Source organism: Bombina bombina, chromosome 1 (assembly GCF_027579735.1).
Source record: "Bombina bombina isolate aBomBom1 chromosome 1, aBomBom1.pri, whole genome shotgun sequence".
Lineage (NCBI taxonomy): Eukaryota > Metazoa > Chordata > Amphibia > Anura > Bombinatoridae > Bombina > Bombina bombina.
Genome location: NC_069499.1, coordinates 936,615,828 through 936,639,537, shown reverse-complemented (window position 1 = coordinate 936,639,537; position 23,710 = coordinate 936,615,828). Strand labels below are relative to the sequence as shown.

Below are 23,710 nucleotides of genomic sequence, written 5' to 3'. Positions count from 1 at the left end.
TCTAAGCCATTGAAGGCAGCCTCTTATCTGAATACAGTTAAGAGTTGTTCACAGCTAAAGGGCGATAGTTCATGTGTGCCATATAAATAACATTTTGCTCACACCCATGGAGTTATTTATGAGAAGGCACTGATTGGCTAAAATGCAAGTCTGTCAAAAGAACTGAAATAAGGGGGCAGTCTGCAGAGGCTTAGATACAAGGTAATCACAGAGGTAAAAAGTATATTAATATAACCGTGTTAGTTATGCAAAACTGGGTAATGGGTAATAAAGGGATTATCTATCTTTTTAAACGATAAAAATTCTGGAGTAGACTGTCCCTAGGGAAAAGTACCCTTTTCAGAAATTAAAGGGATACTAAACCCAATTTTGTTCTTTCATGATTCAGATAGAGCATGCAATTTTAAGCAACTTTCTAATTTACTCATATTATCAATTTTGTAAAGCTTAGAAGCCGGCCCATTTTAGGTTCAGCACCCTGGATAGCGCTTGCTTATTGGTGGCTACATATTACCCACCAATAAGCAAGCATAACCCAGGTTCTGAACCAAAAATGGGCTGGCTCCTAAGCTTTACACTCCTGCTTTTTAAATAAAGATAGCATTAGAACGAAGAAAAATTGATAATAGGAGTAAGTTAGAAAGTTGCTTAAAATTACATGGTCTATCTGAATTATGTAAGAAAAAATTTGGGTTTAGTATCCCTTTAATAATTCCGAAAATACTTGTATGCATTTTCCAGTCACTAATGGTATCCATATATCTGCAAAATCTTAAAGAAATTAGTGAATTTAGTCTAAACTGACAAGCATGTGAAAAACAGGGTTTAATGTTGAAACAATGTATAAAACAACTCAGATGTCTAAAGAAGGGGAGAATTTCCCCAAAATATCAACTTTGTTGGCACCCTGGCGGATGAGCTGTTTGTGAGAGTGCACTTTATGGGACAGTATATATATTGCAGGGATTGGCTAATGATCAGGATCCTCTGGTAATCTATTACTGGTCGTAGCGCACTCTGCAATACACACAGGGAGATTTCAATGCCGCACCTGCTGCAGCCTGTAGGTTGCCAGTCGCTCATCATGTCTGGTGTTTGGTAATTAGGGTATATGACTGGCGCCGGAGTCTCTGCTCCCTGGGAGGTTTGTACATAAACATTCATCATACTAATGTGGAAATCAAACTTTCATGTCCTTAGTGATATGTCTGGCACCAGGTGTCACATGTCTGGGCACACATGGAAAGAGGAAGATTGGTCCCAAGGGCCACTCTGAAGTTTTTTTTTTACTATTATATCTCTAGATACTTTATATAATACAGCCATTGCGTCTTTTCTGTTATGTGAAATGGCTGCTTTTTACTTAAATACATTGAATTCACATTTTTATTCCCTGTAAAATGTTTAGTTAGGCATAGGAAAAACTATTTATTTATTTTGCATGCTTTTCCAGTGATTTAAAAATTGTAGTTTTTCCACTCCCCCTAGTGTTCCATAGAATGCAGAAACCTGACATTCTTATGTGCTGCACAACAATTCAAATTTAATGTCCCTTTAAAATAGCTTGCATTAAGACCTCAGTGTATTCTGCACTCATTTTTATAGAGAACACCATAAAGTAATGCATTCATTTTGTCGTGCTTGAAAATATATATTTGCTAAAGGGATATAAAACCGAAAACATTTTTTCACTAATGCAAAGTTTGGTATTTGAATAGAAGATTGTTAAATACCTTCAATAGCGCATGCTAAGAAGCATTATGATGATGGGTTTGGATGAAAGCTAGTAACACTATTGCGCATGCGTTTAGTTGTGTCCACATTGTGATCGCGATTGTGATCCGGCATAATGAATGCAAATTTATAGTGCTGCAATTGGCCAGCTGCTTTTCAAAAGCCACATCCCTATTTTGGGCCAGATTACGTGCAGATTATTGCACAAGAGCAATATCGGGTTTTCGTGTTAGTTTGCTCACAAGTTAAATTGCGCTTATATTACAAGTTGAAAGTAAACACTTTCGCTTGAGCGCAATTGAAGGTAACGCTCGTCGGGTTAGTGCTTCCTCAGAGCTCTAGTTAATTGTTTCGCAAAACAAAAAAAGTGTCACAAAACAAATCAAAAATACATTACACAATACAGCTACACTCATAATAAAACTTTTTAATAAAGATATGCGATCTCAGGTGTTCGGAGAAAAAAAGCAAGCAAAGGGCTTTAACATAGACATACATACATATACATGTCTAACAATGTATATGTATGTATATATATATATATATGTATGTATATATATATATATATATATATATATATATATATATGTATGTATTTATATATATATATATATATATATATATATATATATATATATATATATATATATATATATATATACATACATACATTTAAACACATAAATAGATATGTACATATATAAGTGCATTGGAGCCCTTTTCCCTAAGTAGATGAAAATATGTTAAAGAATATTTATGCAATATTCATATTTAATAAAGTGTTCTACTGTGTATTTACTGTAAATATTTCCCATTTCAATGTTCTGCACATAGCAGAATATGTTCACAGTATTTATAAATATATATATATCTGTATATGTCTATACCTATATAATAATCTCTCTCTCTCTATATATATATATATATATGTTGGTAAATCTATAAAAACAAGCGCACAAAGAAACCTCTCATAGTGTATTAAAATTTAATAACAGTGATAAAAACAAATACACAGCCCCCCTGTGAAATAGCTACTCACAGACTGTGAGTATTGGTATAAGTCCAATACATATAATATAGATGTCCAAATGAGGAGACCATCTGGATGTTAGAGGTGATCTATCCGGTTATTCCCTTAAATCCTTCGCCAAGTAGTTTAGAAGACCAGGACTTGAGTATAGTGCGGTATTGAAAACCGCTATGAAGTCAAACGTCCAAACACGCTCCAGTGCTTTACTCACTTCTGAAACATGCCTTCCGCTCCAGAAACCCACATTATCTGCTTCGTTGTTACTACAAGGTGGTAAAATGCATTGTGATCTGGACTCTTGTGTTTAAGGAAAAAAATAATAACAGTGTAAACCAGTTGCATTTCAAATAGTTCAAAGATACAAACATTTTAGGAGTGTGGTTATTTATCTTTGTTTTATGTTTCAACAAGTTATATATATTGAGGGGAGAGAGCAACAAGGTGCTATTGGCTCATAAACCATTTTAACATTTCATAACAAGCAGGCCTTTTAGCTAAAGGGATACTGAAACCAAATTTTTTCTTTCATGATTCAGATAGAACATGCGATTTTAAGCAACATTTTTTAATTTACTCCAATTATCACATTTTGTTTGTTCTTTTGGTATCTTTATTTGAAAAAGCAGGAATGTAAGCTTATGAGCCGGCCCATTTTTGGTTCAGCTCCCTGGGTAGCGCTTGCTGATTGGTGGCTACATTTAGCCACCAATGATCAAGCTCTACCCAGGTGCTGAACCAAAGATGGGCCAGTTTGTAAGCTTACAATTCTGCCTTTTCAAATAAAGATACAATGAGAACGAATAAATATGGATAATTGTAAATTAAAAAGTTGCTTAAAATCGCATGTTCTATCTGAATCATGAAAGCGAAATTTTGGGTTCAGTATCCCTTTAACTATCTAGTTCCCTTTTATCCTAGACGTTGTTAATCCCAAAAAAGGCTTTCTCATCTGGGCTAGCATTTCAATCTCTATGAATATGCTTGGTATTACAAGCTTACAGAACCTTACTTAGAGATGCAGTATATATTTGCTAAAAATCTATGCATCTGCTGGTACTCCATGCTCACAGATTTCTCAAAACATAGCTAACTCATCAGGCCTTGGCATGTTCATGCAGACATTTGACTGATATCCCATGCCCATAGACTTAGTTTGTAAATCATACAGACATCAGCTAGGTTTTTAGTTTCATGGTCTCATTAGTTGTGTGTTGTTTTTGGGTTTTTTAAGAGCTTTTATTTAAATTCGGTAACATGCAATGAAAAGAATGAAAAACATAATTTATGTAAGAACTTACCTGATAAATTCATTTCTTTCATATTAGCAAGAGTCCATGAGCTAGTGACGTATGGGATATACATTCCTACCAGGAGGGGAAAAGTTTCCCAAACCTCAAAATGCCTACAAATACACCCCTCACCACACCCACAAATCAGTTTAACGCATAGCCAAGAAGTGGGGTGATAAGAAAAAAGTGCGAAAGCATAAAAAATAAGGAATTGGAATAATTGTGCTTTATAGAAAAAAATCATAACCACCACAAAAAGGGTGGGCCTCATGGACTCTTGCTAATATGAAAGAAATTAATTTATCAGGTAAGTTCTTACATAAATTATGTTTTCTTTCATGTAATTAGCAAGAGTCCATGAGCTAGTGACGTATGGGATAATGACTACCCAAGATGTGGATCTTCCACGCAAGAGTCACTAGAGAGGGAGGGATAAAATAAAGACAGCCAATTCTGCTGAAAATAATCCACACCCAAAACAAAGTTTAAATCTTATAATGAAAAAAAACTGAAATTATAAGCAGAAGATTCAAACTGAAACAGCTGCCTGAAGTACTTTTCTACCAAAAACTGCTTCAGAAGAAGAAAACACATCAAAATGGTAGAATTTAGTAAAAGTATGCAAAGAAGACCAAGTTGCTGCTTTGCAAATCTGATCAACCGAAGCTTCATTCCTAAACGCCCAGGAAGTAGAAACTGACCTAGTAGAATGAGCTGTAATCCTTTGAGGCGGAGCTCTACCCGACTCGACATAAGCATGATGAATCAAAGATTTTAACCAAGATGTCAAAGAAAAGGCAGAAGCCTTCTGACCTTTCCTAGAACCGGAAAAGATAACAAATAGACTAGAAGTCTTTCGGAAATTTTTAGTAGCTTCAACATAATATTTCAAAGCTCTAACTACATCCAAAGAATGCAACGATTTTTCCTTAGAATTCTTAGGATTAGGACATAATGAAGGAACCACAATTTCTCTACTAATGTTGTTAGAATTCACAACCTTAGGTAAAAATTTAAAAGAAGTCCGCAACACCGCCTTATCCTGATGAAAAATCAGAAAAGGAGATTCACAAGAAAGAGCCGATAATTCAGAAACTCTTCTAGCAGAGGAGATGGCCAAAAGAAACAAAACTTTCCAAGAAAGTAATTTAATGTCCAGCGAATGCATAGGTTCAAATGGAGGAGCTTGAAGAGCCCCCAGAACCAAATTCAAACTCCAAGGAGGAGAAATTGACTTAATAACAGGTTTTATACGAACCAAAGCCTGTACAAAACAATGAATATCAGGAAGACTAGCAATCTTTCTGTGGAAAAGAACAGAAAGAGCAGAGATTTGTCCTTTCAAGGAACTTGCAGACAAACCTTTATCCAAACCAACCTGAAGAAACTGCAAAATTCTAGGAATTCTAAAAGAATGCCAAGAAAAATGATGAGAAGAACACCAAGAAATGTAAATCTTCCAGACTCGATAATATATCTTCCTAGATACAGATTTACGAGCCTGTAACATAGTATTAATTACTGAGTCAGAGAAACCTCTATGACTGAGAATCAAGCGTTCAATCTCCATACCTTCAAATTTAAGGATTTGAGATCCTGATGGAAAAAAGGACCTTGCGATAGAAGGTCTGGTCTTAATGGAAGAGTCCATGGTTGGCAAGTGGCCATCCAGACAAGATCCGCATACCAAAACCTGTGAGGCCATGCTGGAGCCACCAGCAGAACAAACGAGCACTCCTTTAGAATCTTGGAAATCACTCTTGGAAGGAGAACTAGAGGTGGAAAGATATAGGCAGGATGATACTTCCAAGGAAGTGACAATGCATCCACTGCCTCCGCCTGAGGATCCCTGGATCTGGACAGATACCTGGGAAGTTTCTTGTTTAGATGGGAAGCCATCAGATCTATTTCTGGAAGTCCCCACATTTGAACAATCTGAAGAAATACCTCTGGGTGAAGAGACCATTCGCCCGGATGTAACGTTTGGCGACTGAGATAATCCGCTTCCCAATTGTCTATACCTGGGATATGAACCGCAGAAATTAGACAGGAGTTGGATTCCGCCCAAACCAGTATTCGAGATACTTCTTTCATAGCCAGAGGACTGTGAGTCCCTCCTTGATGATTGACATATGCCACGGTTGTGACATTGTCCGTCTGAAAACAAATGAACGACTCTCTCTTTAGAAGAGGCCATGACTGAAGAGCTCTGAAAATTGCACGGAGTTCCAAAATGTTGATTGGTAATCTCACCTCCTGAGATTCCCAAACCCCTTGTGCTGTCAGAGACCCCCAAAAAGCTCCCCAACCTGTCAGACTTGCATCTGTTGAAATCACAGTCCAGGTCGGAAGAACAAAAGAAGCCCCTTGAACTAAACGATGGTGGTCTATCCACCACGTGAGAGAGTGTCGTACGATCGGTTTTAAAGATATTAATTGAGATATCTTTGTATAATCCCTGCACTACTGGTTCAGCATACAAAGCTGAAGAGGTCGCATGTGAAAACGAGCAAAGGGGATCGCGTCCGATGCAGCAGTCATAAGACCTAGAATTTCCATGAATAAGGCTACCGAAGAGAATGATTGAGACTGAAGGTTTCGACAAGCTGAAACCAATTTTAGACGTCTCTTGTCCGTCAGAGACAGAGTCATGGACACTGAATCTATCTGGAAACCTAAAAAGGTTACCCTTGTCTGAGGAATCAATGAACTTTTTGGTAAATTGATCCTCCAACCATGTTTTTGAAGAAACAATACAAGTCGATTCGTATGAGATTCTGCTAAATGTGAAGACTGAGCAAGTACCAAGATATCGTCCAAATAAGGAAATACCACAATACCCTGTTCTCTGATTACAGACAGAAGGGCACCGAGAACCTTTGTAAAAATCCTTGGAGCTGTTGCTAGGCCAAACGGCAGAGCCACAAACTGGTAATGCTTGTCTAGGAAAGAGAATCTCAGAAACTGATAGTGATCTGGATGAATCGGAATATGCAGATATGCATCCTGTAAATCTATTGTGGACATATAATGCCCTTGCTGAACAAAAGGCAGAATAGTCCTTATAGTTACCATTTTGAATGTTGGTATCCTTACATAATGATTAAAAAATTTTAAATCCAGAACTGGTCTGAAGGAATTCTCCTTCTTTGGTACAATAAAGAGATTTGAGTAAAACCCCAGCCCCTGTTCCAGAACTGGAACTGGCACAATTACTCCAGCTAACTCTAGATCTGAAACACATTTCAGAAATGCTTGAGCCTTCACTGGATTTACTGGGACACGGGAAAGAAAAAATCTTCTTGCAGGAGGCCTTATCTTGAAGCCTATTCTGTACCCTTGTGAAACAATGTTCTGAATCCAAAGATTGTGAATCGAATTGATCCAAATTTCTTTGAAAAATCGTAATCTGCCCCCTACCAGCAGGGCTTCACAAATAAAATTATTAGCATGTTGAAGAAGATTAACAATGCTATGAGAATCATGATCTGTCACTTGCTGCGCTAAAGCTTCCAACCAAAAAGTTGAAGCTGCAGCAACATCCGCTAAAGATATAGCAGGTCTAAGAAGATTACCTGAACATAAGTAAGCTTTTCTTAGAAAGGATTCAATTTTTCTATCTAAAGGATCCTTAAAGGAAGTACTATCTGCCGTAGGAATAGTAGTACGTTTAGCAAGAGTAGAGATAGCCCCATCAACTTTAGGGATTTTGTCCCAAAACTCTAATCTGTCAGATGGCACAGGATATAATTGCTTAAAACGTTTAGAAGGAGAGGAGTAAATTAATTACCCAAATTATTCCATTCCCTGGAAATTACTTCAGAAATAGCATCAGGGACAGGAAAACTTCTGGAATAACTACAGGAGATTTAAAAACCTTATTTAAACGTTTAGATTTAGTATCAAGAGGACCAGAATCCTCTATTTCTAATGCAATTAAGACTTCTTTAAGTAAAGAACGAATAAATTCCATTTTGAATAAATATGAAGATTTATCAGCATCAATCTCTGAAACAGAATCCTCTGAACCAGAGGAATCATTATCAGAATCAGAATGATTATGTTCATATAAAAATTCATCTGAAAAATGAGAAGTTTTAAAAGACCTTTTCCGTTTACTAGAAGGAGGAATAACAGACATAGCCTTCTTAATGGATTTAGAAACAAAATCTCTTATGTTAACAGGAACAGGAGTATTAGATGTTGATGGAACAGCAACAGGTAATGTAACATTACTAAAGGAAATATTATCTGCATTAACAAGTTTGTCATGACATTCATTACAAACAGCAGCTGGAGGAACAGATACCATAAGTTTACAGCAAATACACTTAGCTTTGGTAGATCCAGCATCAAGCAGCGATTTTCCAGAAGTATCTTCTGATTCAGGCTCAGTCTGAGACATCTTGCAATATGTAAAAGAAAAAACAACATATAAAGCAAAATTGGTCAAATTCCTTAAATGACAGTTTCAGGAATGGGAAAAAATGCCAGTGAACAAGCTTCTAGCAACCAGAAGCAATAAACAATGAGACTTAAATAATGTGGAGACAATAATTACGCCCATATTTTTTGGCGCCAAAAAAGACGCCCACATTATTTGGAGCCTAAATGCTTTTAGCGCCAAAAATGACGCCACATCCGGTAACGCCAACATTTTTGGCGCAAAAACGGCAAAAATGATGCAACTTCCGGCGACAAGTATGACGCCGGAAAAATAAAGAAAAAATTTTTGCGCCAAAAAAGTCTGCGCCAAAAATGACGCAATAAAATGAAGCATTTTCAGCCCCCGCGAGCCTAACAGCCCACAGGGAAAAAAAGTCAAATTTTAAGGTAAGAAAAATTGATTATTCAAATGCATTATCCCAAATAATGAAACTGACTGTCTGAAATAAGGAATATTGAACATCCTGAATCAAGGCAAATAAATGTTTAAACACAAATATTTAGAACTTTATATAAAAGTGCCCAACCATAGCTTAGAGTGTCACAAAAATAAGACTTACTTACCCCAGGACACTCATCTACATGTAGTAGAAAGCGAAACCAGTACTGAAACGAGAATCAGTAGAGGTAATGGTATATAAGAGTATATCGTCGATCTGAAAAGGGAGGTAAGAGATGAATCTCTACGACCGATAACAGAGAACCTATGAAATAGACCCTGTAGAAGGAGATCATTGAATTCAAATAGGCAATACTCTCTTCACATCCCTCTGACATTCACTGCACGCTGAGAGGAAAACCGGGCTCCAAACTGCTGCGGAGCGCATATCAACGTAGAATCTAGCACAAACTTACTTCATCACCTCCACAGGAGGCAAAGTTTGTAAAACTGATTTGTGGGTGTGGTGAGGGGTGTATTTGTAGGCATTTTGAGGTTTGGGAAACTTTGCCCCTCCTGGTAGGAATGTATATCCCATACGTCACTAGCTCATGGACTCTTGCTAATTACATGAAAGAAAGACAGATCCAGTACATTAAACCATGATAAATAGATACAGATACAGATTATCCTATACACTGGCTAAGGATTCATGCGCACATATTAACACACCATAGTTAGCACTTCATTCTCACAGACCCTACAGATCTTGGGTAATATCCATGCTTACTTAATCACTTTGATTGGCTGGTTCTCTATTCTCATAGAGTTTATACATTTACAGTTACTGAATTCTTACTGATCCATCCACGCATGCTCACAGATCCCTCACCTTTGCTAATTCACCCATCTCATGGATTTTCTCCTGGCTTTGGTATGTACTTTATGCTCACATCTTATCAGACATTGAGTGGTATGCCATGCTCATAGACCTTGATTGATATACTTCATACTTGCTGATCCCACATACATTGGTTTGTACTGAATATTCATGGATTCCGGAAGCATTCAATGTTGCTTCATGTTCATTGATCTTTAAGACCTTGGATGGTATTCTATGCTTACAAAATTCCAAGACTTTGGTGCGTAATCTGTTCTTATGGATCTCCAAAATTGATATTCCATAGTCATAGATCCTCTTAACCTTAAGTGATCCATACTTATATAACCATCATATTTTGATTAGCATTTTTTGCTAATAAATCTCCAGACTCTCGATTTCCATAACTATGAATCCTTCAGATTTTGGGAAGTGCTCAATATTACACATACACAAAATGGGATTAATGGTTAAACTTATACTCTATTTTTGGCTATTACTCCATTATTTAAGACCTCCATATTGTGGTTTATACTCTATGTCCACGGATTCTCACAAGGCTAAAACATTTGGTTTGTTTTTATAGTCACATATCCCTATAGCTAATATACCATGCTTACAGATCCACTAGACATCAGTGTCATAATTTGGTGGACTTTGCGAGTTCAGAGCTGTTTAAGTATACTACTCTTACAATACATCATTAATATTTTAGGAATCCTTTCCTATTGACTAAGTAAGGCACTCCTATAAGAAAAACTCATGATAATTGTAGTACTCTAGGTCACCAGTGCCTTGGTAGGCAGTGGGAAAAGCTCAATTTGCAAAGTTATGATACAGGAAGAGCAAGCACAATCTGCACAACGTTATCATTTACTTCCGTTAATTAATTGTTATGGGGATTTTAAATATTCCACAAATCCTGGTTTAGAAATCCATTCTCAGTTTTCACAGATCAGTGACACCTTAGTTAATACACCAGGTGGTTTATACTCATAGATTAGTATTTCATGTTAATACTCCAGTTTGGTGGAGTCTATAGACATTGTGTATTACTTTATGCCCATTTGTTGCTACTTGATTTCACAAATCCATCATGGATTGATCATGAACCCTTAAGATTTTAACCAGCTTTCCATTGTTATTGATCATTCGAACCTTATATATGCTCATCTTTATATAACTATAAGCTATTGGAGTAAAGTTTTAGGATACACATGCTTAGCTGAGGATGTCATAGGGTATAAGAGTCTTGTATATCAGATATAATGCTGTGCGTGTGTATATATATATATATATATATATATATATATATATATATACAGGGAGTGCAGAATTATTAGGCAAGTTGTATTTTTGAGGATTAATTTTATTATTGAACAACAACCATGTTCTCAATGAACCCAAAAAACTCATTAATATCAAAGCTGAATATTTTTGGAAGTAGTTTTTAGTTTGTTTTTAGTTTTAGCTATTTTAGGGGGATATCTGTGTGTGCAGGTGACTATTACTGTGCATAATTATTAGGCAACTTAACAAAAAACAAATATATACCCATTTCAATTATTTATTTTTACCAGTGAAACCAATATAACATCTCAACATTCACAAATATACATTTCTGACATTCAAAACAAAAACAAATCAGTGACCAATATAGCCACCTTTCTTTGCAAGGACACTCAAAAGCCTGCCATCCATGGATTCTGTCAGTGTTTTGATCTGTTCACCATCAACATTGCGTGCAGCAGCAACCACAGCCTCCCAGACACATAGAAACATAGAAACATAGATATTGACGGCAGATAAGAGCCATAGGCCCAGCAAGTCTGCCCGACCTTACCTAACAGTATAAACTTATCTAGTTCGTAGGATAGCCCTATGCTTGTCCCATGCATTTTTAAAGTCCCCCACAGTGTTTGTTGCTACTACCTCTTGAGGAAGTTTATTCCATAAATCAATCACTCTTTCTGTAAAGAAGTGCTTCCTCAAATTACTTCTGAATCTACTACCCTTTAGCTTGAGCTCATGACCCCTTGTTCTTGAATTTTCCATTTTATGTAAAATACCCACAGCCTCAGTTTTACTAAACCCTTTAATGTACTTGAAAGTTGCTATCATATCACCTCTTTCCCTTCTCTCCTCTAAGCTATACATATTTAGGTCATTGAGCCTATCCTGGTAAGTTTTATTTTTTAGACCATGTACCATTTTGGTAGCCCTCCTTTGCACAGATTCAAGTTTGTTAATATCCTTCTGAAGATATGGTCTCCAGAACTGCACACAATACTCAAGATGAGGCCTAACTAATGATCTATAAAGTGGCATAAGAACCTTACTATTTCTGCTGCAAATACCTCTACCAATACATCCAAGCATTCTGCTAGCCTTACTCGCTGCATTACTACATTGTTTACTAAGTTTTAAATCATCTGAAATAATAATTCCCAAGTCCTGTTCCTCGTCTGTAACAGTCAGTAAAGTGTCATTGAGTCTGTAATTAACATTTGGATTTTTCTTCCCTAAATGCATTATTTTACACTTTGCTGTGTTAAACTTTAGACCCCAGTCATTTGTCCAATCCTCCAATTGTTGTATATCACTTCTCATTTTGTCTACCCCCCCTGGAACATCCACTCTGTTGCAAATTTTTGTATCATCTGCAAAGAGACATACTTTCCCCTGTAGCCCTTTGCTGATATCGCAGATAAATATGTTAAACAAAACAGGCCCCAGAACTGACCCCTGAGGAACACCACTAGTAACAGCCCCCTCTGCTGAATGAACTCCATTTACTAAGACACTTTGTTTTCTGTCCTTAAGCCAGCATTCCACCCAGTTCACAATTTTTGAATCTAGACCAAGGAGATATAGTTTGTGAATAAGTTTATTGTGTGGGACGGTGTCAAATGCTTTGCTGAAATCTAGATATGCTACATCAACTGCTCCTCCCTTGTCTAATACTTTTGTTACATAATCAAAGAAGTCAATTAGATTAGTCTGACATGATCTCCCTGAAGTAAAACCATGCTGACACTGTTCAGAGAGGTGTACTGTTTTCCCTCCTTGTAAATCTCACATTTGATGATGGACCACAGGTTCTCAATGGGGTTCAGATCAGGTGAACAAGGAGGCCATGTCATTAGATTTTCTTCTTTTATACCCTTTCTTGCCAGCCACGCTGTGGAGTACTTGGACACGTGTGATGGAGCATTGTCCTGCATGAAAATCATGTTTTTCTTGAAGGATGCAGACTTCTTCCTGTACCACTGCTTAAAGAAGGTGTCTTCCAGAAACTGGCAGTAGGACTGGGAGTTGAGCTTGACTCCATCCTCAACCCGAAAAGGCCCCACAAGCTCATCTTTGATGATACCAGCCCAAACCAGTACTCCACCTCCACCTTGCTGGCGTCTGAGTCGGACTGGAGCTCTCTGCCCTTTACCAATCCAGCCACGGGCCCATCCATCTGGCCCATCAAGACTCACTCTCATTTCATCAGTCCATAAAACCTTAGAAAAATCAGTCTTGAGATATTTCTTGGCCCAGTCTTGATGTTTCAGCTTGGGTGTCTTGTTCAGTGGTGGTCGTCTTTCAGCCTTTCTTACCTTGGCCATGTCTCTGAGTATTGCACACCTTGTGCTTTTGGGCACTCCAGTGATGTTGCAGCTCTGAAATATGGCCAAACTGGTGGCAAGTGGCATCTTGGCAGCTGCACGCTTGACTTTTCTCAGTTCATGGGCAGTTATTTTGCGCCTTGGTTTTTCCACACGCTTCTTGCGACCCTGTTGACTATTTTAAATGAAACGCTTGATTGTTCGATGATCACGCTTCAGAAGCTTTGCAATTTTAAGAGTGCTGCATCCCTCTGCAAGATATCTCACTATTTTTTACTTTTCTGAGCCTGTCAAGTCCTTCTTTTGACCCATTTTGCCAAAGGAAAGGAAGTTGCCTAATAATTATGCACACCTGATATAGGGTGTTGATGTCATTAGACCACACCCCTTCTCATTACAGAGATGCACATCACCTAATATGCTTAATTGGTAGTAGGCTTTCAAGCCTATACAGCTTGGAGTAAGACAACATGCATAAAGAGGATGATGTGGTCAAAATACTCATTTGCCTAATAATTCTGCACTCCCTGTATATACTTTGAAAATGGAACTTGAATCAGAAACTCCATTAAAACAAACTATATTTCCTAAGAAAAATCAATACAATAAAACAAATACAGAAGTGATAAATGGTGCAACAATTAAATGAGACAATGAAAGTAAGTAAAGTACAGTAGTGATCTAATGCATAGCATCAAAAAAGTGCAAATTGTGGGGGTTTGGTTGAAAAATATCTAGCATGCTAAAAAAAATAAACATAGAAAGTAACTGTCTATTAAACTGGAACACCGATCATTAGGAAATTAAAGAGACATTGTAATACCTGGGTACTTAGCTGACCCCAAAACTAAAAAAATAAATAAATAGATATAACTTTCACTGATTCTAATATGGCTTTACCGCGACTGTGCTAGCAGCAAACTGACTTAATGCTGGACTTTATAAGGTATCTATGCCATTCCCTACTGACTTTTATATGCAGCCATATATACAGTACTGTGTAAAAGTCTTAGGCCACCATTAGATTTGTTGTTTTAGCAATGGTATAATGACTATATATAATTATTTCTCAGTCTCTTTATTAGAATACAACCAGAAAATACAGGATATTTGTATGCAGTATTAAGATACAGAAAAAAATGCTAATATAGGCTAAAGTGGCAAGTATTTAGGGTGACCTCCCCTTACACTTGAGCAATAGCAGGAACCTGGGTCTCGTAAACCTACATGGAATGGAACCCTAATTAATGTCATTGCTAACACCTGTATTTTTTCTACTATTTCATGTCAAAATGACTGCTGTGAAAAAGCGCTATTACACCAGGTTCATGAAAGACATGCTTGAGCATTATATACACATGTGATATGAGTTTAATTAATTGGAAGCTTGCTAATAAGACCAACTTTCAATCACAAAATTCCATTCAACATGCCAAAGATCACAGAATTTGACAGACATAAAATCATACTTTTGCATCAGCAAGGCCACTCTCAAAGGGAAATCGGCAAACAAACTGGATACACAAGATGTGGTATTTAAGCTGTTATAAATACATTTGAAGAACCAGGAGAGGTCAAGGACAAAAAAATGACTGGAAGGGCAAGAAAACTTTCAAAATCTGATGAGAAGTTTCTCATAGACCGTTAGAAGTCCAGCAAGGACCTGGCTCATCATCTGGCAGCTTCATTGGGATGCCAAGTTGACCCTTCTAAAGTCCAAAGAAGCTTGATCAGGAATGGTCTTTGTGGAAGGGTAGCAGCTAAGTAACCACTTTTTCAGAAGGGGAACAGGGTGAAAAGACTAAGATATGCTAAAGCTCACAACGATTGAAATGAAGATCAGTGGAAAAGAGTATTATGGTGTGACAAATCAAAGTTTGACATTTTTGGGTCCAGTTGTCGACAATATGTGAGAAGAAGAGTTTGAAATAGTTGGAAGAATGAGTGCTTGCGTCCTTCAGTGAAACATGGTTGAGGATCTGTCCTGTTTTGGGGCTGCATCTCTACCAGTGGTGTTGGCGATTTTGTCCGAATTGATGTGATCATGAATGCTGAAAATTACAGACAGGTTTTAATACATCATGACATTCCTTCCGGAAAGCGCCTGATTGGGAATGGTTTTATTTTTTAGAATAATAATGATCTCAAGCACCCTGCTAATGCAGTTAAATCATATTTGGAAAAAAAACAGCTGATAAAACACTGACAGTCATGGACTGACCTCCACAGAGTCCAGACCTGAATATTATAGAGGCAGTGTGGGATCACCTGGGCAGAGAAATAAATAAGTCTCCCCAAAAGAGTTCAAGATGTGCTTAGTTCCAAGGGCGGTCACACTAAATACTGACTTTTGTCTGAAGAAGCCATTTTGTTTTGAAAATTGTGTTTTTCTATCTTTTGTGTACATATTACCTGTATTTTCTGTTAGTATCTTAATAAAGAGACCGAAAAATAAATATGGATGTCATTAAAACTTTGCTAAAACAACAAATCTAATGGTGGCCTATGACTTTTGCACAGTACTTTATTTATATATATATATATATATATATATATATATATATATATATATATATATATATTGTGTGTGTATGTTTATTGTCTCCCACCCATCGTAGAAGAACACCAGTGTTTAAATTTGGAAACTCAATTCTAATAACTTAAAATGTGAGGGCATTGTACTCAGAAATGTTGTTCTATGTACATGGTGGTGCAGCAAGTAAAGATGTTAAAAAGATTTTAATTTTTTTTGTTGCATAAAAAGTGTAATTGTGAAGAGGTACATTCTCATTTTATTAGACATGTACTACAGTTCATTTCAAATGTAATTTTTGTAATGTTTTTTTTTATGCTTGCAATGCAAGTGACAGAAGCACACATGCTTACATATATTTTTTACTCTCCAGACTGAGGCCTAGTTCCATTGCTGTAAAACATCTTCATAGCTTTTAAAGGAGATACTTGTTGCTAGGGTTACCAGTCGTCCTCCACAAAAATACTGGACAATCTGTCAGTGACTGGGTTGGATGTTAGGTAGGGTCACACAATGCCTCCCCAAAAGATCTACCTTAACCCTCAATCTTGATCCTCCCATTCATATTTTTCACAGTAATTTTACCTCAGCGCTTCCAGTAACATAGATATAAACTATTTGTCCTCTAACAGTAAAACACGAAAACAGAAGCGATCGACGCCCTTGACTGTCCCTCACTACTTTCTGCTCAATATTTGTAATGCGTTGAGACATAGCAGGCTTTTTACATAGCTAACACTGAGAGACTTTAAAAAGCTGGACATGTAAATGGAAGAATATTGTTACAGGTGTCAATTTGTCCAGATATATATATATATATATATATATATATATATATATATATATATAAAAAAAAGCTGAGTTAAATTGAGAGCCAATACTGTGTTCTTTCTCTGTTGTGTTCCCACACAGATGTTTTTTTTTAGGTAGGTTATATTTATAGAATGTGAAAAGACATAAATAGCAGCAATTAACCACTTCCTACTAAACAAATATATTGATTTTCCTCTTCTACTGGAGTGATAACCTCTGTCTCTCCAATACACACACATATCACACATAAACTGTTCTAGCAGCAGTGATTAACCTCTCAGACAATTACACACAAGCAGCAAAGGACGGTGCATATACCTAAGTGCTAATGTGTGCTAACTAAATAATTATATTAATAGTGTGCTAGGATGCACCCGTGTACCACAATATCTCTGAAAAACAGGATTTCATTGTAAAACAGTGCCCATGGAATGTGAGCTGGATATGTAAAAGAAGATCTCAGCCCATGCAATACAAAGCACACACTGAGAATTGATCATATGTTGGCTTTGCCTACCATTTTTAAGCGCAGGACATGGGATTGTGATGTGATGTACTGTTAGGGTTGCCAGGTGTACAGTGGGGCTGTGTGATTAATCGCAATATGAAACTATGTAATATCTGAATCACTGCAATTTGTTATCAAAACAAACAAAATAATAACGTTTGAAACAGTTTCCATATCATGTCACTTCCCCTGGGGGGTGGACCAGGAAGCGTCACACCATTGTAACTGCAAGTCACACCACTACTGTCACCATTTTACTTGCCTATCCGCTCATTGCTCTAGTCCTGAGGTGTGCACAGGCAAGGAAGGTGGGGGACTGGTAATGCCCTTTTCTCTGGCCTATTCAGTCTGCAGTGTAAACTGCAAATGGAACAAGCCGCTGTTCTGAACAGATATGTGCATTTTTTAATGCAAAATGTATGTTTAAAAAAAATATTTTTTATAAAAATATTTCATCAGAAAATCGTGATTATTTTTTTCTGTTCCATATTGCACAGCCCTAGTGTACAGTATTCAACTGGACAGTCCGTTATGTTAGCAGGTTGTCCAGTAAAATCTTCACAAAAATACTAGACACATGTCCAGTTATTAGGGCCGATTTATCCGCTGTATCGATCATGCCCGCCTGACATCGCTGAATGCCGACAGTGTTAACATTGCATAAGCAGTTCTGGTGAACTGCTTGTGCAATGCCGCCCCTGCAGATTCTCGGCCAATCAGCCGCTAGCAGGGGGTGTCAATCAACCCGATCGTATGTGATCGGGTTGATTGCTGTCCGCCTCCTCAGAGGTGGCGTACGAATTAAGGAGCAGTGGTCTTAAGACCGCTGCTTCTTAACTCCTGTTTCCGGCGAGCCTTCGGGCCATGATAAATCGGCTCCTTAGTTTCTTAATGTTAACTAAACATGAAAGGAATACCTCAATGCATTACAAATATAGAGCAGAAAGAAGGGGGTAGAAAAAGAGGTACAATTATAGATTTGTATATCACAGGCAGCCAAGGGCTAAAATGTTTGCTTAGCTGTGAAAAATATACATTGTAAATTCAAGACAGGGGGCTTTGGGAAGGATATTGTGTGACCCCACATACCATTTTGACTAATCAACTACATATTGCCCATTATTTTTGTGGAGAATAGTTGGCAACCCTATGTACTATGATAGTCATCCACATGCCTATAGTACACTTTCTTTAGTAATGATTGTGCAGACTGGTATAATAATGAGGAAGGAAATAGGAGCCACAAGCAGCTGAGTACTACAGAGCAGTATGTGCAAACTACCTGATAGTGTCTATACTATTTTGAACAGCCAATAGGATTTCAGTAGCTCTCATCCTATTGGCTGTTTTGAACAGCCAATAGGATTTCAGAAGCTCTCATCCTATTGGCTGATTTGAATTTGAAGAATCGCAAGATACGCCATTTTGAAACGGCTACCTTGCGTTCAACTTCAGTGTATGGCGGTGGCCATTTGAAGAGGACGCTCCGCGCAGGATGGGATCGCTTCCAGGATAGCTCCACTCCGCGCAGCCGGGATGAAGATAGAAGATGTCCCCGAGATGGATGAAGGTGTCGCCGCCTGGATGAAGACTTCTCGCCGCCTGGATGAAGATGGATGTCCGGACTTCAGGAACCATGAGTAGATATTCTGGGGTTAGTGTTAGGTTTTAAAAAAAAAAAATTTGGGTGGCGTTTATTTTTAGATTAGGGCTTTGGGCTTTTGTAAAAAGAGCTGAATGCCCTTTTAAGGGCAGTGAAAAAAGAGCTGAATGCTCTTTTAAGGGCAATGCCCATACAAATGCCCCTTTAGGGGCAATGGATCGCTTAGGTTTTTTTTAGAGTTAGTTTTTTTATTTTGGGTGGTGGGTTTTACTGTTGGTGGGACTTTGTATTTTTTTACAGGTAAAAGAGCTGTTTAATTTACTAAAAAGCCCTTTTAAGAACTATTGGTAGTTTATTGTAGGCTAGGGGGTGGTTTTATTTTGCAGGGGATTTTTTATTTTGATAGGGCTATTAGATTAGGTGTAATTGTTTGTTATTTTTTGTAAGCTTAGTGGGTTTTTGTTTTCATAATTTAGTGTTTATTATTTGTAATTTTATATTTTTTATCTTTTTCGTAGTGTTAGGTTTTTTTAAATTTGTAATTTAGATTTTTTAATTGGTAGTATTTTTTTATTTTATTACAATAGTTATATTAGGTTAATTTATAGTTTAATGTTAGGTTTATTTTTATTTCACAGGTAAGTTTTAATTTCATGCAGACTTGGGGGCTGGCTTTGGTTTCTTAAATGGTTTGGATTTACTCCAACTTGAAGAAGGTTTCCAATTGGAACCAGATTCTTTGGGGGAAGGATTAGGTTTCTGTTCCTTATTTTGTCGAAAGGAACGAAAACAGTTAGAAGCTTTAGATTTACCCTTAGGTCTTTTATCCTGAGGCAAAAAACTCCCTTCCCCCCAGTGACAGTTGAAATAATCGAATCCAACTGAGAACCAAATAACTTATTACCTTGGAAAGAAAGAGATAGTAATCTAGACTTAGATACCATGTCAGCATTCCAATATTTGAGCCACAAAGCTCTTCTAGCTAAAATAGCTAAAGACATAGATTTAACATCAATTTTGATGATATCAAAAATGGCATCACAAATAAAATGATTAGCATGTTGAAGCAAGTGAACAATGCTAGACAAATCAGGATCCATTTCCTGTTGCGCTAAACTTTCCAACCAAAACGTTGATGCAGCTGCAACATCAGCTATAGAAATGGCAGGCCTGAGAATATAGCCAGAATATAAATAAGCTTTCCTTAGATAAGATTCAAGTTTCCTATCTAAACGGTCTTTAAAAGAAGTACTATCTTCCATAGGAATAGTAGTACGTTTAGCAAGAGTAGAAATAGCCCCATCAACTTTGGGGATCTTTTCCCAAAACTCCAATCTAACTGCTGGCAAAGGATACGATTTTTTAAACCTTGAAGAAGGAATAAAAGAACTACCAGGCCTATTCCATTCCTTAGAAATCATATCAGAAATAGCATCAGGAACTGGAAAAACCTCTGGAGTAACCACAGGAAGTTTATAACAGAATTTAAACGTTTCCTCAATATCCAATGTAATCAACACCTCTTAACAAGGAACGAATATACTCCATTTTAAATAAATAATAAGTAGATTTGTCAGTGTCAATATCTGAGGAAGGATCTTCTGAATCAGATAGATCCTCATCAGAGGAGGATAATTCAGTATGTTGTCGGTCATTTGAAATTTCATCAACTTTATGAGAAGTTTTAAAAGACCTTTTACGTTTATTAGAAGGCGGGATGGCAGACAAAGCCTTCTGAATCACATCAGCAATAAAATCTTTTATATTCACAGGTATATCATGTACATTAGATGTTGAATGAATAACAGGCATTGTACTATTACTGATGGACACATTCTTTGCATGTAAAAGCTTATCATGACAAGTTGACAACTGTTAAATACCACAGCTGGAGATATAATCTCCACAAATTTACAACAGATGCACTTAGCTTTGGTAGAACTGTTATCAGGCAGCAGGATTCCAACAGTGGTTTCTGAGACAGGATGAGATTGAGACATCTTGCAAATGTAAGAGAAAAAAACAACATATAAAGCAAAATGATCAATTTCCTTATATGGCAGTTTCAGGAATGGGAAAAAAATGCAAACAGCATAGCCCTCTGACATAGAAACAGGCAAGAGGCATATGGGGATGGGGATAGGAATGGGGTTTTAAATATGAAATTATTTGGTGCCAAGTATGACGCACAAAGCAAACTGAATTTTTTTTGGCGCTAACAACATCCGGAAATGACACACTTGCGCCATTGAAGACGCAACCTTGTGCAAGGAACTCAACGTCAACTAAGACGCCGGAAATGACGAATTTGCAACATCGGACGTACCTTCGCGCCAAAAAATCTTGCGCCAAGAATGACACAATAAACTTTGGCATTTTGCACCCTCGCTAGCCTAATTTTGCCCACAAAATTTAATGAAAAAGTAGTCAAATGAAAAAAGACTATACCCCAGGTAAGAAAAATATTTTCCTATATATGTTTTTTTCCCAAATATTAAACTGATAGTCTGCAAAAGGAAATATACATTAACCTGGCTCATGGCAAATATAAGTACAACCTTGTGTAAGGAACTCAACGTCAACTAAGACGCCGGAAATGACGAATTTGCAACATCGGACGTACCTTCGCGCCAAAAAATCTTGTGCCAAGAATGACACAATAAACTTTGGCATTTTGCACCCTCGCTAGCCTAATTTTGCCCACAAAATTTAATGAAAAAGTAGTCAAATGAAAAAAGACTATACCCCAGGTAAGAAAAATATTTTCCTATATATGTTTTTTTCCCAAATATTAAACTGATAGTCTGCAAAAGGAAATATACATTAACCTGGCTCATGGCAAATATAAGTACAATACATATATTTAGAACTTTATATTAATGCATAAAGTGCTAAACTATAGCTGAGAGTGTCTTAAGTAATGAAAACCTACTTACTGAAAGACATCCATCCACATATAGCAGATAGCCAAACCAGTACTGAAACAGTTATCAGTAGAGGTAATGGAATATGAGAGTATATCGTTGATCTGAATAAGGGAGGTAGGATATGAATCTCTATGACCGATAACAGAGAACCTATGAAATAGATCTCCCATGAGGGAAACCATAGAATCAATAGGTGATAATCCCTTCACATCCCTCTGACATTCACTGTACTCAGAGAGGAATCGGGCTTCAAAATGCTGAGAAGCGCATATCACAGAAGAAAATCAAGCACAAACTTACTTCACCACCTCTATAGGAGGCAAAGTTTGTAAAACTGAATTGTGGGTGTGGTGAGGGTTGTATTTATAGGCATTTTGAGGTTTGGGAAACTTTGCCCCTCCTGGTAGGATTGTATATCCCATACGTCACTAGCTCATGGACTCTTGCCAATGACATGAAGGAAATAAACAGTGAACGTATAAGTTGATAAATTATGCAAAACCAAACATATTATATAGCAATACCAAGGTGTTTACTGTCCCTTTAAGGAGAAGAAAGGAGTTGAGAAAAACAGGTGTGTTGCTATATGTTTATGGTGTTCTTTGTTAATACTACATACTCATGTTTGCCACTTTTCCTTTTACAGCCTACAAGGAGAAAATGAAGGAGCTCTCCATGTTGTCCCTTATCTGCTCTTGCTTCTACTCTCAGCCACACCCCAACCTCATCTATCAGTATGAAGGTCAGTGTTTTATTTATTACAGGCCAGCACATTAGGTGCCTTGTACCCTAGAAAGGAATGCAATACAATGCTTTTCTTAAGGTAATAGGTTAATATTGAAATGTGTATTTGTGCATTTAAATGTTAAATACAATCATGTTTTACAATATAATTCCATTTTTTTTATTACAGGCATATGTACGTATGCTAAGCAGAAAATAGGGCTGCAAACGCCAAATCTTAAAACAAAAATACTTTATTGAATCTTCTAAAAACAACAGTTCACAGAATGGGGTTAATCCATCAAAAAATCTTACACGTTTTGTACTCTTACGAGCACTTAATCATAGACACTGGTCATACGGTTACACCTTCCTTTTAAAGGTAAAACAACTAATCAGGTTACAAAATTTAAAATACGTGATTTAACCCATTGTATTAAAACACAAGATTGAACAGAGCTACTGTATATACTACATAAAGCAACATTCAAATGCCTAAGTTGTATAATCGAGATTGTTTAAACGTTTTTAACACTGAATATATCCAATTCAAAATCACAAGCAAAGTTAAACTATATTACCCAAAAAAAACATTATAACATTTTCAAAACTTGCCATGACATGGATTATAACAAGGACACATATACACTAAATGGCAAAAGAAATATTGCAGAAAATGTTACAACAAATTGTTATTATTACAAAAGAAATGTTGCAAAAAAATATTACATCTTAAATGAGACATCAAACCGTTCATTGACACTGAAGTAACATAAAGTATACCTGTATATTTCAAAGTCTGAATCTATTCTACTATATGGATAGAAATGGTTTGTTCTCCATAATTCTCATAATATGAACTAAAATAGTATATTTTATTAGGTTTTAGTATGAGACTAAATTTAATCAAAATAGTTTTGTGGAATTCAGTATGTAGGGTTAACCACACATACTGTACATACTAGAATTAGTGGACATGTGAGAGACATCAAAAACGTTGACAAGGATTCCCCGTAGCCAAGCACTTTAATTATATTCATTTTTCAAATATTCTCAATATTCAAGTCAGTATCATTGATAGAGTTACTGTACCACCCAGAGGAGGTAATAAAAATAATTTTTGGGTGAAAAAAAGAGCTTTTCTGGATTTACAAACTAAATACCTAATGGTATGAATCTAGAGTGGGACCTAAGCTACTATTTTGATTGAATTTAGTCTCATACTAAAACC

At 36.8% G+C, this 23,710-nt stretch overlaps 1 protein-coding gene across 1 annotated transcript in view; it reads left to right on the top strand.

Annotated features, from left to right (window-relative positions):
- STMN3 (stathmin 3) overlaps nucleotides 1–23,710 on the top strand; it is a 45,768-nt gene that overhangs the window by 5,467 nt on the left and 16,591 nt on the right. The window contains exon 2 of the mRNA XM_053701353.1: nucleotides 22,403–22,498. Within this exon, the coding sequence (XP_053557328.1) occupies nucleotides 22,403–22,498 (96 nt within the window). The remainder of the gene's footprint in view (nucleotides 1–22,402; nucleotides 22,499–23,710) is intronic.